Source organism: Thamnophis sirtalis, unplaced genomic scaffold, assembly GCF_051295495.1.
Source record: "Thamnophis sirtalis isolate CommonGarterSnake01/CBP01778 unplaced genomic scaffold, rThaSir2_p1.2 scaffold_12, whole genome shotgun sequence".
Classification (NCBI taxonomy): domain Eukaryota; kingdom Metazoa; phylum Chordata; class Lepidosauria; order Squamata; family Natricidae; genus Thamnophis; species Thamnophis sirtalis.
This window is the reverse complement of record NW_028261392.1, coordinates 60,209,997-60,223,285: the sequence shown is the minus strand read 5'-3', so window position 1 is coordinate 60,223,285 and position 13,289 is coordinate 60,209,997. Positions and strand designations below refer to the sequence as shown.

At 44.1% G+C, this 13,289-nt stretch overlaps 1 protein-coding gene across 3 annotated transcripts in view; it reads right to left on the bottom strand.

The window, feature by feature from the left end:
* Positions 1–591: 591 nt before the first annotated feature.
* The window catches only part of AXDND1 (axonemal dynein light chain domain containing 1), a 62,435-nt gene continuing 49,737 nt past the window's right edge, over positions 592–13,289 (bottom strand). For 2 of the 3 annotated variants that reach the window (XM_087726852.1, XM_087726855.1), the window contains 5 exons: positions 12,601–12,756; positions 9,449–9,589; positions 8,302–8,393; positions 4,276–4,421; positions 592–781 (listed from right to left, as the gene is read on the bottom strand). In XM_087726852.1, coding sequence (XP_087582978.1) covers positions 693–781; positions 4,276–4,421; positions 8,302–8,393; positions 9,449–9,589; positions 12,601–12,756 — 624 coding nt within the window. In that variant the 3' untranslated portion in view covers positions 592–692. The remainder of the gene's footprint in view (positions 782–4,275; positions 4,422–8,301; positions 8,394–9,448; positions 9,590–12,600; positions 12,757–13,289) is intronic. The other variant, XM_087726853.1, reaches the window with a different exon arrangement.

Sequence of the window (13,289 nt, the reverse complement as noted above, 5' to 3'; positions counted from 1 at the left end):
TCAAAACGTGTCAGAACGAGGCAAAATTAGATGTTGATGATTTTTCTAAATAAATAATAAAAGTGAGAAACAATGTTAGAATCTTCATTTGACTCCTGTCTCTATGGTTCCACCACAAAAGCGCGTAGGACAAAATCGCGCTCGACAAAAGCGCGCTGTGACGTCATCACAGCGCGACGAAAAAGTTTGAAAAATGTAAAAATAAAGCGAAAACCTTACCCTAAGCCCCCCAAACCTAACCCTAAACCTAACCCTAAACCTAACCCTTAACCTAACCCTAAACCTAACCGTTAAAGTAACGAAAAACCTAACGCTAACCCTTAACCTAACCCTAACGCTAACGCTAACGCTCTAAAGCTAACCCTAACCCTTAACCTAACCCTAACCCTAAACCTAAACCTAACCCTTACCTTTATGTGAATCGGCTTGCTTTAATTTAATTTTTATTAATTTTTATTTGAATTTTTCGATCTTTTTCGTCGCGCTGCGATGACGTCAAAGGCGCAATTTTGTCGATCGCGCTTTTGTCGTCCGCGCTTTTGACGGGTCACGGTCTCTATAGCTTATTAATTACAACCAGAAGAATTTCAATTGTAATTTTGTATTTCAGGGATAGGCAGTGCTCAGGCTGCGGCCAAAATTACTAGAACAAGAATCAGGAGCCAAAGGATTTCTTGCGGCCTCCCTCTTCTTCAGCGCTTGGGCTTGGGTGATTTCTTAGGTCGCGGAGTGGGTGGTTTAGAATGACTAGCTTTATCAGACGATTTCTTTTGAGAAGTATCTGCAATAGAAGATAATTGGAACGATTAAATAATCCTCATAGCAGGGATTAAAAAAAATAGATTGCATAGTCCATAGTTGTCACTCTGCGTGACCCGACAAAAGGGCGGACGACAAAACCGCGCCCGACTAAACCGAGTCGCTAAAACCGCCACGTCATCAGCGCGGAGACAACAGCGCGGAGACAGAAGGGCAATTTAAGGGCGATTTAAGTTAAGGTAAGCGCGTTGACAGAAGGGTGATTTAAGGGCAATTTAAGTTAAGGTAAGGTTTAGGGTTAGGTTGAGGGTTAGGTTGAGGGTTAGGTTGAGGGTTAGGTTTAGGGTTAGGTTGAGGGTTAGGTTTAGGGTTAGGTTCAGGGTTAGGTTTAGGGTTAGGTTTAGCATTACGTTTAGGGTTACGTTTAGGGTTAGGTTTAGGGTTAGGTTTAGGGTTAGGTTTAGCGTTACGTTTAGCATTACGTTTAGGGTTAGGTTTAGGTTTAGAGTTAGGTTTAGTTTTACAGCGCGCTTCTGTCGCCGCGCTGTTGTCGGCGCGATTCAGCGCTCATTCGTCGGGGTGCTTTAGAACCCGCGGTTTTAGCAACGCGGTTTAGTCGGGCACGGTTTTGTCATTTGCCCTTTTGTCGGTGAACCGTCACTCTGTGCACAAGTCTTAATGAGCTGTAAAAGTGCATAAGGACAGCATGCCCACAGTCCCAAAAAAGTTTTTTTTAAAAAAAAAAACACAGTCATTTGGGAAAAAAAGGATCACAATTTGCAACCTTCCCATCCAGTTTCCAACAAAGTAAATGAGGGGAAGCTGGGTTCTTTTAACAACCATGTGATTCACTTAGCCATTGATTCACTTAAACGTGGCAAAAAAAAAGTTTGTAAAATCAGGCGTGATTCATTTAACAATCACCTTGCTTAGCAACAGATTCTGGCCCCAACAGATTATAAATCAAGGCCTACCAATAAATTACTGTAAGAGCCAGTGGCTGTGAGCCCTTTACTGCTATTTAGATATTTAACATCAATATACTCAAATATTATTTTGTCTTCATGAGGCTTTTTATTGGGTGCATCTTTATTCCTTTCCAGCACATTTTTCTTCCTTTCTCCATATATTAGGTAACAATTAGAAGTTACCTCTGGCTCTGACAGTACCTTAAAACCAGGGCCGGATTTAGATGAAAAGAGGCCCTAGGCTGTTTCCACTTATGAGGCCCTTTCACCTCCCATTTTTAAGTTTGTAAATTACATGAGAGACAATAAAATACATCATTACTGTGATATATATCAATATATATCAATATATATAGCTGGCCTCCCGACGGAGGACGGCTCTGCTCTGCGGCAAAGGCAGCGAGGCCAGCCACCTCCCCTGCTGTGCTCAGCTGCCCGGCTCGGCCCCCTCGCCCTCACCTGCCTGGCCGTTGGTGGGCTCCGCGTCGACGGGGCGGCTACTGGGAGCAGCCGCGCCTCTCGCCCGACCACTGGTGCCGGGAACGTGGGCGGGCTCCCCAACTGCCGCGGCACTGAAACAATCTTAACCAATACATTTTTATGTTTGTTTATTAGTCATATGCATAGAATTTCTCCTTATTTTCGGTTCAGTGTTTTAGTGTTCACTGTTTTTAGAATAGTGTAATTTTAATTTTGCTAACAATTTGAATGTAGGCCCCTCTTGATCTTGAGGCCCTAGGCTGAAGCCTAGTTAGCCTATAGGAAAATCCGGCACTGCTTACAACCAAATAATATGGGCTGAAGATATTCTAAAACGGAGCTCATGATTTAGGACGGAGAGGTCAAAAGCATCTTGCGGAATGAACATACCTCTTTGTTTTTTTGGGTGAATAATGTGGCTGTTATTGGGGTTGGCATAAAACATGAATGATGAACAGATAGCATCCTCCAGATAAGGAGTAAGCCTTATCCCCAGAATAGAAGTACTTCCACTCTCACGGCCTGAAAGTTTAAGGCTGTGAGGGGAGGAGGGGAAAAAACACAAGGCAGATGAAGGAAGAAATGTAGCTGCTGTTTTTTTCTACTTAAGCCTGTAGAATTATTCCAGCCCTTCAAAGAGGCCTTATTTGATGGAGAACATAGAGACACTAGATTCACTTATCACTCTAACCCAGTGTTTCTCAACCTTGGCAACTTGAAGATGTCCGGACTTCAACTCCCAGAATTCCCCAGCCAGCGAATGCTGGCTGGGGAATTCTGGGAGTTGAAGTCCGGACATCTTCAAGTTGCCAAGGTTGAGAAACACTGCTCTAACCCATAATGTTTTCCCATAATGTTGTGTGACACTATTATTTTAATTGTAAGCCACGACACAAAGTTCTGAAACTTGTGTGATTCTAATAATTATTCAACAAACCATGGTTAAAACATACTATGCAGGGGTGGGTTCCTGCCGGTTCTAACCTCTTCTATAGAAGAGGTTCCACAAATCTACAGTGCCGTTTAGAACCGGTTCCAGCTCCCTCCCCCCACCCGTCCGCACATCATCAAGATGAAGAGCGAGAGGAGGAATTCTGGGAGTTGAAGTCCACAAGTCTTAAAGCTGTCAAGTTTGAACACCCCTGGGGTTTTTTTTTCTAAATGGTTAGGGGTGCAAGGGTCTTGTAAGTTGACAGCTTTAAGACTTGCACACTTTAATGCCAGAGTTCCTGAGCCAACATTTTGGTTGCTAAGCAAGAGTGTTGTTAAGTGAGTTTCACCTCATTTTACAAGTTGGCCACGCCCACCCAGTGGCTGACAAGCCACTCCCACCCAGTCACATGGCTGGAAAGCCACTCCCATCCAGTCACATGGCTGGCAAGCCACTCCCACAAAGCACACCACACCTACAGAAGAGGTTCTAAAAAAATTTGAAACTGACCACTGATACTACGTAATATATCCAAAATGTAGAGTTAAATAAAACCTGGTAAAATATTCTGGTATTAGCTTTCAGAACTATTTCATGCAATGTACGGTATCTTATTTCAATCCCACTTCTTCAATATATACATCATAAAAGTATATATAGCTGAAATTATTACAATAACTCATTATGTCATCTTCAAGCTAGGGCCCTCCAGATCTAGTGGACCCAGGGGTGGGTTTCTCGCCCCGTTCCAACCGATTCGGTTGGAACGGGGCCGGCGGCGTCCTCGTGCACACGCGCGGTGCACGCATGCGTACTAGCGTCTGCGTGACGCTCCAGCTGCTCCTGGAGGATCGCGCAGGCGCTGTATGCGTCCTGCGCATGCGTAGAAGCGCAGAACTCGTCAAAACTGGGTAAGGACCGCGGGCGGGCGGGCGCGCCCTTCGCCATTCCCGGAAGTTACTTACTTCCGGGTTCGCCGACCAACCGGTTCGCTGGGACCGCCGCGAACCGGTTGAAACCCACCCCTGAGTGGACCACAAACCTCCGAATTTCTGAAGGTGCTAAAAAAGGAATGTATAAATCAGTCTGTATTTCTTTTAGAAATTTAAAATTCCACCTGTGAGGTTTTAATCATACCTCTTCGAGATTTTTCTTTTTTGCCAAATTCTTTAAACTCTGGTTCCTCATCTTCTAAATCCTGGAGTTTTTTCAGAGCTTCTTCCAACTCCTCATGAAGGGCTTCTGACTTTTCCTCAGCTTCCTGAGCTCGTTTTTCAGCATCTCTAAAAGAACAGAAGCCAAGATAGCATGGAGTTAAGATACCAAGTATAAAGACTGTTGTGGCCCGGCAGGAGCCGGTGGAGCTGCCACCAGACTCCGACAGCGAGGGGTCTTATGAGTCGGCCCTGGAGGAGGTGGAGGACCCTGGACAGGGTTCCGACTTCGAGCGGAGTGCAGAGAGACTGGTTGGCCACCAGGTGGCACCTGAGCCTTGGATCAATGGGGAGGAGACAAGAGTGAGTGATCCAGAAACCACCTGTGAGTTGTTCTGGGATGCACGCCATCGAAGGGCTACTCGGCGTCAAGAACAACGGCGTAATTACAAGAGGTGATTATGCTCAGCTGATGCTCATTAAGATCCTCTCCTGATTATAAAAGAGACTGCTTGTGCCACGCCCTTCTTGCAGAAGTCAACGTTAGGGACTAACAAGAAACAAACTTGGCAGGCTGGATTGCTGAAATTGAAACTAAATATTTGTAAAAGTTTGTTTTTTAAAATGCTCATTAAAAAAAAGAATAATGGAAGTCTCCTTCTCATAAAGATGAGTGTGGATAAAGTGGCACAACTTTCCCCCTTATTTATTTAAAAGTTTTCTCCCTTTCCACTGCATTTCAAATATCATTCAATTCAATTCAATTTATTAGATTTATAGGCCGCCCAATCCCGGAGGACTCCGGGCAGCTTACACAGAACAAGAAAAGAAAAACAAACAAAATAAAAATAAAGATTTAAAAATTGTCCAACACACATACGTTCAGATTGGGGCTGGACCCTACATAATAAGGTCAACAGCCCCAGGCCTGCCGGAACAGCCAGGTCTTAACAGCTTTTCTGAAGGCCATGAGGGTGGGTGAGGTCCGGACCTCTGGGGGTAGCTGATTCCACAGGGTCGGAGCAGCCACAGAGAAGGCCCTCCTCCGAGGCCCCGCCAGCCGACACTGTCCGCCTGACGGCGTCCTAAGGAGGCCCACCCTGTGGGATCTTATCGGCCGTTGGGAGGTATGCGGCAGTAGGCGGTCTCACAAATACGCTGGTCCTGAGCCATGTAGGGCTTTAAAGGTAATGACCAACACCTTGAATTGCGTTCGAAGACCAATTGGCAGCCAGTGCAGCTCGCGGAGGATAGGTGTAATATGGGTGTATCTCGGTACACCCAATATCGCTCGCGCGGCTGCATTCTGGACTAGCAAAGTAGCAAAGTAGGCTGAGGAAAAAATGGCTTAAAGAGATGAGCTGAGTAGAATTTTCCCACCTTCCCCTGCATAGCCCACTTTATATCTGACAGAGGCAAAGATGGATTTAAGACGCACATGATTATCGTGCGTTGCTAATCTGATTCATAAAAACACTAAGATTTTTTTTTGCGTGTAAATCTAATTGAAACAAGCACTTATTTCAATGAGTTGTGCTGCAGAATATTCAAGAGAGTTTGAGAGGATTTTCAGATATCTTTTTAGTCAGCCGGGGGCATACAGTGGTTAAGACTTGTGGACTTCAACTCCCAGAATTCTCCAGCCAGCTCTGCTCTGGGAGTTGAAGTCCACAAGTCTTAAAGTTGCCAAGTTTGGGAACCACTGCAGTAATGCAAAAGCTATTTTGATTTATGAACTTTCTTCCCCTATATTTTTTTCTTAGTGAAGAAAAAAGTTATCTTGGAAAATGTACAACACTCACTATCAGATCAGGAACCTCTATTTCTTCTGTAACCTACTGGGGTTATTGTGTTCCAGGGAGGATCCCCACAATGTCCCTGTTCTCCTGCTTTAAAGTTATTATAATCATTTCTTTCCTGTGTAAATCTAGTGCGGATACAATATCTACAATCAATCGACTTCCGGTTTGAGATTGCTTGCTGACGGGAGCTGATCGTTTCGGCTCCAGAATCTTGGACATGTTTAACTGTCAGATGAGCCATCCATCAGCCATCTGACAGCTTGTTTACCTTTTTCTTTGGGCACGAAGATAAGGTGAGCTTTCTGCCGGGCATCATGCCAACCTATTCTCGCAGATTGTTTCTGGGAGGGGGGGGGGGGGAGGCCAGCCGACGGCAGAATTGCCTCTGTGCCAGGAATTTCTGCTGCATTAGCAGCACAAAGCAACACTCAAATCCTCAGAACAAAACTTGATTTATTGATTCCAAGACGAGCGGGCCCCGTACATGTGAATTTTTAATTGTTTGTATCAAATCTTAGCTTCAGTTTTTGTTTTTACAAGAATTCCTTCCGATATCTTGCTTTCTAAAGAGATACTCAAAATGGCACCGAGCAGCTTCGTAACATTGCTCGAGTTTTGAATTTCTACGGAGTTTAAAACCTCAAAGGGAAGGAGTGATTTAAATTAATCAGTAACAGCTGCACAACTGACTAGCATAGACTTATTAATTGGCAATATCTACAATCAATCTTCTCTATCTTCCTCTAGAGCACGGGTGTCAAACTCGATAATGTCACGTGACATATAGTGACGTTTTTTGCCATTCCGGAGCCAGGGTAGGTATGGCCTGCGTACGATACATCCAGACCGTGGGCCACTAGTTTGACAGGTCTGCTCTGGAGTATTAGCATCTAGCTTATAGCTCTTCCATAGTTCTGGTGTTTCTACATACATTGTTTGGAATTAATCTTTCTTTATCCTCCTTCCATTAGTTTTGTGTCATCAGAATGATAAACCTTTGGAAAGACTTCAAGAGGACATTTTCTGAAACCTTTCCTCAACTCCTAGAATTCCATGTACATACATACATAGGGAAGGCACTATATTATATATGGAGATATGTTCTGACCCCCTCCTCCGTCCAGTAATGAATGCCGAGACAAGCTTAACTGGAATGTACTTTAATAGCAAGAAACCAAAACCTTGGTGGCTGAAAGCCAAGCATAACAAACAGATAAGGACCTTGGCAACAATCCAGCCTGCCAAGGTAGTTACAAAAGTTCTCCAACTTTTAGTCAATGTGTTGACTTCTGCAAAGAGGTCCGTGTGCACAAGTAGTCTTTTTATAGTCTGGAGAGGAGCCTAATGACCACCAGCTGAGTGCAATTATCTCCTGTAACTGCGCAACTGTTCCTTTTCCCTATTAGCTCTTCGATGCCGGGCATCCAGGAACAACTCACTGCTGGACTCAGGCTCACTCCCCCTTGTCTCCTCCCCACGGGTCCAAGGCTCAGGCGCCTCCTGGTGACCAACCAGCCTCTCTGCGCCCTGCTCGGAGTCGGAACCCTGTCCAGGGTCCTCCACATCCTCCAGAGCCAACTCATAAGGCCCCTCACTGTCGGAGTCTGGTGGCAGCTCCAATGGCTCCTGCTGGGCCACAACAGAGATATAGTGGGAAATCTCCACTATGTTGGAGAACATAGTTTGTTGTAGTGATTACGGCTAGAAGTTGGGGAAATTGCGAATTCTAGTCCTGTGTTAGGCACAAAGTCAGCTGTGTGACTTTCAACCAGTTCCTTTTTCTCAGCCCTAGGAAGCAGGCAAAATACTTCCTAAAAACTTTGCCAAGAAAACTGCAGGAGTTTGTCCAGACTGACTTGAAGGCAGCCCCCCCACCTCCCTACAATGTTCGAAAAGGCTGCCCTAAAATATATTCTTATCAGATTCTTATCATCCCAAATCTATGTAAAAATCAGTAATTCAAAAATTCACAACTGTCAAGTCCGTAGACCTCAGAGCTGGATGTCAGCCCCCAAATATTATGTGAGAAAAGTAAATTATCAGAGGAATGGGAGTGTGTGTATCAGCAGAATAGAAAACATAGAAGGAGTGGGTATTAATAGACACATGGAAGAGTGTCTGGTTCGCAGGTTTAGCTAACATATTTCTGTGGCAACAATAAGTCTGGGCAAGTATACATCTCCCTTGATCAACTTTTTTGTACTCACATGAGCCGTTCCTCCAGAATTTCTAGTGAAGCTAGTATCTGAAATTCCTTTTTAGAGAACTCAGTGGTTGGCTGGCTGGCATACAATTCTCTCTAGAATTAAAAGAATACTTTATGAAAAGAGATTCAAACAAAAGACAGTGACATACTGCCTTGGCAAAAAGATTACATGGAGCAATAGGACCATTGAAATAAAAGAGCAAGTCTGAACTTAGCAAGGCTAACTATTTTCTGTACACCTCTGATCAATAAATTTGGTTGCCTGAGGCAAAGAAGTTCTAAAGAAGCTGGTCTCTTATGCAAAATATTCTTTAAAAAAGGATAAAGTTTACCCCTCAGTTATTCTTGTTAGGTATAACTACTGATTGTACTGTTATAGAGACTAACTTGATTTTGTATTTAATAATGGCAGCAAGACTGTTGGTGGCACAATACTGGAAGAAGGAAGATTTGCCTACTATTCAAGAATGGACATTAAAAGTAACAAACCTAGCAGAGATGGCTAAAATATCGGCATATCTCAAGGACCATTCCAATGAGAGATATAAACTGGAGTGGAGAAGTTGGATTGACTATACTCAAAATAAATACGGGACTAAGAAATTCCAGATAGTTGATGACTGAAGAAACAAGGAATGATATAATCTGTTTAGACTTAGCCTAGCTAAGAGGAGTTAAAGCTCAAATGAAAGATGATGCTAACTTTCTTTAAGTTTATTTTAGAACATCTTTGTTAAAGATTTATACCCTGTATTTGTTCTGGGAAGTCGGGGGGGGAAGGTTGGGTGGGGGAGTTTGGGTGGGGAGGGCAGGGGGGGAGGTAAACATTTGCAAAAGTTTTTTTTTCTAAAAATTTTCAATTAAAAAAAAAAGAAGCTGGTTTCATTAATGCTCTTTCTCCATGTCGTTTTTCATGTCGACATTCAATCAAAAAAAAAAAAAATTAGAAGCCGCACCAGAGTACCACCATGATTCCATTTAGCTTCAATTACTTTCCGAAGTTGTGCAGAAGATCTTCCAATTGGGTATTGCTCCGCGTTAGATCCAGCTGCTCGTTTCACATTTTAACATCCTTAGAAGAACTGAATTTAGCTCACCTTGGCTAGGAGTAGAGCCACTTGTGACAGTGGAGGTTCATCAATACATACCCCTGAAACTGAAATTTTTTCGGCGGTCAAGGTTTTGCAATACACGTTATCGTCATGGGCAATGTATCTCATCTGATAATCAATCTCAGGGCTTTCGTCTTCAATTCCACTGCTAGTGCTAGGTACCGATGGCTGTCCCTGCTCAAAAAAAAAAATGTAATATTTGTCTCTTTGTTGGAAAGCAATAGCAATAGCAGTTAGACTTATATACCGCTTCATAGAGCTTTCAGCCCTCTCTAAGCGGTTTAGAGAGTCAGCATATTGCCCCCAACAACAATCCGGGTCCTCATTTCACCCACCTCGGAAGGATGGAAGGCTGAGTCAACCCTGAGCCAGTGAGATTTGAACAGCCGAACTGCAGATAACAGTCAGCTGAAGTAGCCTGCAGTGCTGCATTTAACCACTGCGCCACCTCAGCTCTCGAAAGCCAAACTCTTCTCTAGAAGGTCATTTCCAGAGGGACTGTCCCCACTAGTGTTGACTGACAATTTCTCCTCCCCCTGGAAACAGGCAATTGATCATAAGATGGGCTCTTATGGGCTCTCACCATTATTCTTAATGTCCCTAGGCTTTGAGCAAGCAAAGCAAGTAGTAATTAATAGAATGAGGGACATGGAGTTCCAAGAAGAACTAAATAGGTTGCCTCTCCACAATAGGGACAGAATCAAACATGGAGTGTGAGAATCGGCAAGATATCTAAATGACCTGATCTTCCCAAAAAACAAAGAATAGCTTTCTTCAGAGCCAGATTTAACCTTCTTCCTTCAGCACTCCTCCAGGGCAGGTATAAGAAAACACCTATAGCAGAACGGGTTTGTCTGTGTGGTAAAGGAGATGTGGAAGATAATTCACATGTTCTATTACACTGCGAGCTATACAGAGCTTGTAGGTCTGCACATATTCTCCCCTTATTAGAGAAATTGCCAGGGAGGGCAGACCATTTTTATCTAGGCTTCCTCCTCCAGGACACTAACCCGGTTACCACGAATGCAGTGGCAAAGTTCTGTGCGGCTGCAATGTCCATAAGGAAAAAATTGGTTACAGAAGTATAGTTGTCATCTGGTACCAATTATCTGGACATCCCTCTAACAATCTTGGGACCATTGTATTTACTCCTATACTTAACAGCGTTGCACCCAGGCAAACCAGGGAGTGACCCAAACAATCTGAGAATCATGTATGTTATTTTCCACTTTTAACATCAATACCTTTTAATTATATTTTAATGTCAGTATTTTTTAACATAGTGTAAAAACTAATGTGTACTGCTGGTCTTTGACCGTAATAAAGATTTACTTACTTACTTACTCTATAGAAGGTCAGATTTTGGATACAAAAATCATAATAATAACAGGAAGTTATTAAGATAATTTTAGGAGAAGCAAAGGTACTGGAATTTTTTTGGGGGTGGGGGGGAATTATGCTGCTAAAGAAGTAGCCTAAGATTTGGGGTTTATGTTTTTAGTCTTATTCAGGTTACCAATTTGCCTTTGAAAACAAGCAAACAAACATGAAAAGAGAGCTGTGTGCTAGGCTATTACTTACTATTCCCACTCTGAGGAAGTTATACAATTTAAAATCATATCGAAATGACAATGCAGTCCAATGATTATTTTTTTTCTTCCCTAAAGCAGGAACTCTATCGATACACTCGATGAAAGGACTTTTCTTTTTTGAATACTCCCAATAAAGCTACAAACCGTGGTGCAATTCAAATAATTTAAGAACCGGTTCTCTGTCCTAATGACCAGCTGGGTGGGCGTGGCTGAGTGGTCATATGACTGGGTGGGCATGGCCAACTCAACGTCACTCATCACGCCCAGCCCCGCCTCCCAGCCGCTCCTCCTAAAGGATTCAACAAGATACAATTTCCCTCTCTATTTATTTACTACAACTGAACATTGCTTAACAACGGTGGCAAGGAAAATCACAAAATAGACCAAAACTCATTTAAATCTTGCTTAGCAAGGGAATGTTTGGCTCAGTTGTGGCCATAGGTCAAGGACTACTGCTCAGGAGAATGTAGGATAAGGAGCCTACTTTGTTCAACCTTTTGGGATGACTTTCAAGGAACATTGAAAGGCGCCAGTCATCACTTATAAAGCCCTTCATGGTATTGGACCTGGGTACTTGAGAGACCACCTTCTGCCAATTACCTCCCACAGACCCGTTAGATCGCACAGATTAGGCCTCCTCCAAATTCCATCTACTGGCCAATGCCGATTGGCTACCACCCGGAGGAGGGCCTTCTCTGTGGCTGCTCCGGCCCTTTGGAACGAGCTCCCCGTGGAGATTCGGACCCTCACCACCCTCCACGCAAAGCCCTTAAAACCTGGTTGTTCCAACAGGCCTGGGGCTAATGAGTTTTTGTCCCCCCTCGAATGGTATGGTTGTTGAGTGTTTTAAATTGTGGTATTGTTTTGTTCACGTTCTTTTTTCTTATTTGTACCCCCTCCCCCCTGACTTGGTTGTGAGCCGCCCTGAGTCCCTCCGGGGAATAGGGCGGCATAGAAATATAATAAACTCTACTCTACAAACTCTAACTCTACATTTCAAGACTTGAAAGATTTTGGCCGCAGGTGGTGGTGGTGTCACCGAAGTGGGTCCGCTTCTCTCCTCGGTTGGTGGGGCAGCTGCGTTCAGCTGACGGCAGCCAGATGGAGGCAGGGAATCTGAATGAGGGCAGTGCTTCCAGCGAGAAGACCCTTTGGTCACTTCTCACCGAGGAGATGGGATGCTATAAAGCCTCCGAGGCCTCATGTGGTGCTAACTGGCTGTCTTGGGAGCAAGGGGGAATAAAGAGGCCAGCTGACAGGGCAAAGCTTTGTTCTCCTGCTTCTGCTTAAGCAAGCTTCGCTGCCTTTTCTCTTCCCGCGTGGCCCTCACGATCTTTGAGACTGCAGCTCCCTAAATGGGAAAGCTGGCTGCAAGAGGAAGAGAGGCCAGGTGATCCAGACCCAGATGCTGCCCAGCTCCCCTCGTCCCAGAAGCACCAACATCACACTCTCCCCCCTCTGCTAATGGCCGCCACCTTCTTCCTCTATCTCCCCACTGCCGGGCGATCTTATTTAATTACACTCCGATTTGGCTAATAAGAAAGAACTTTGCTTTTAAAAAAACGTTATGCTAATTTTTTTAATGGAAATAGTCACCTGTATTTCCAATACGGGCTGCTTTTCTGGACTTTGCTCAGAACCTACTTCCTCCGTTTTCTTGACTTCGTGAGGAATTTCTGCTGCGTGAGTGGAAGAAGTGATCTCTAGGGTAGGCTCTGGATGAGGGGGAAGTTTTCGTTTTGGTTGAAAAACCTTGAAGTAGCAGAGAAAGGTTGAGTTACCAGAAAATCCATTCTGAGATTTTGTTCTCATTGTTACTTTTCTACATCGAGGCCTCTCCAGTTCTTGAAGGGCATCCTTTGGTTAATGTAAACATTTTCAGAAAAAAATATTCCTGGTCAGCACATCCTACAGAGTAGTCCCTGTGTAGTTTTACTGCATGCATAGCTGTATTTATTCTGCTATTCCCTGATAATGGTACTCAACCATGTATACTCTGAGGAGGAATGTATGTAGATGCATAGAACATAGAAAGATGTTGATAGCAATAGCAATAGCAGTTAGACTTATATACCGCTTCATAGGGCTTTCAGCCCTCTCTAAGCGGTTTACAGAGTCAGCATATTGCCCCCAACAACAATCCGGGTCCTCATTTTACCCACCTCGGAAGGATGGAAGGCTGAGTCAACCCTGAGCCGGTGAAATTTGAACAGCCGAACTGCAGAACTGCAGTCAGCTGAAGTAGCCTGCAGTGCTGCATTTAACCACTGCGCCACCTCGGCTCT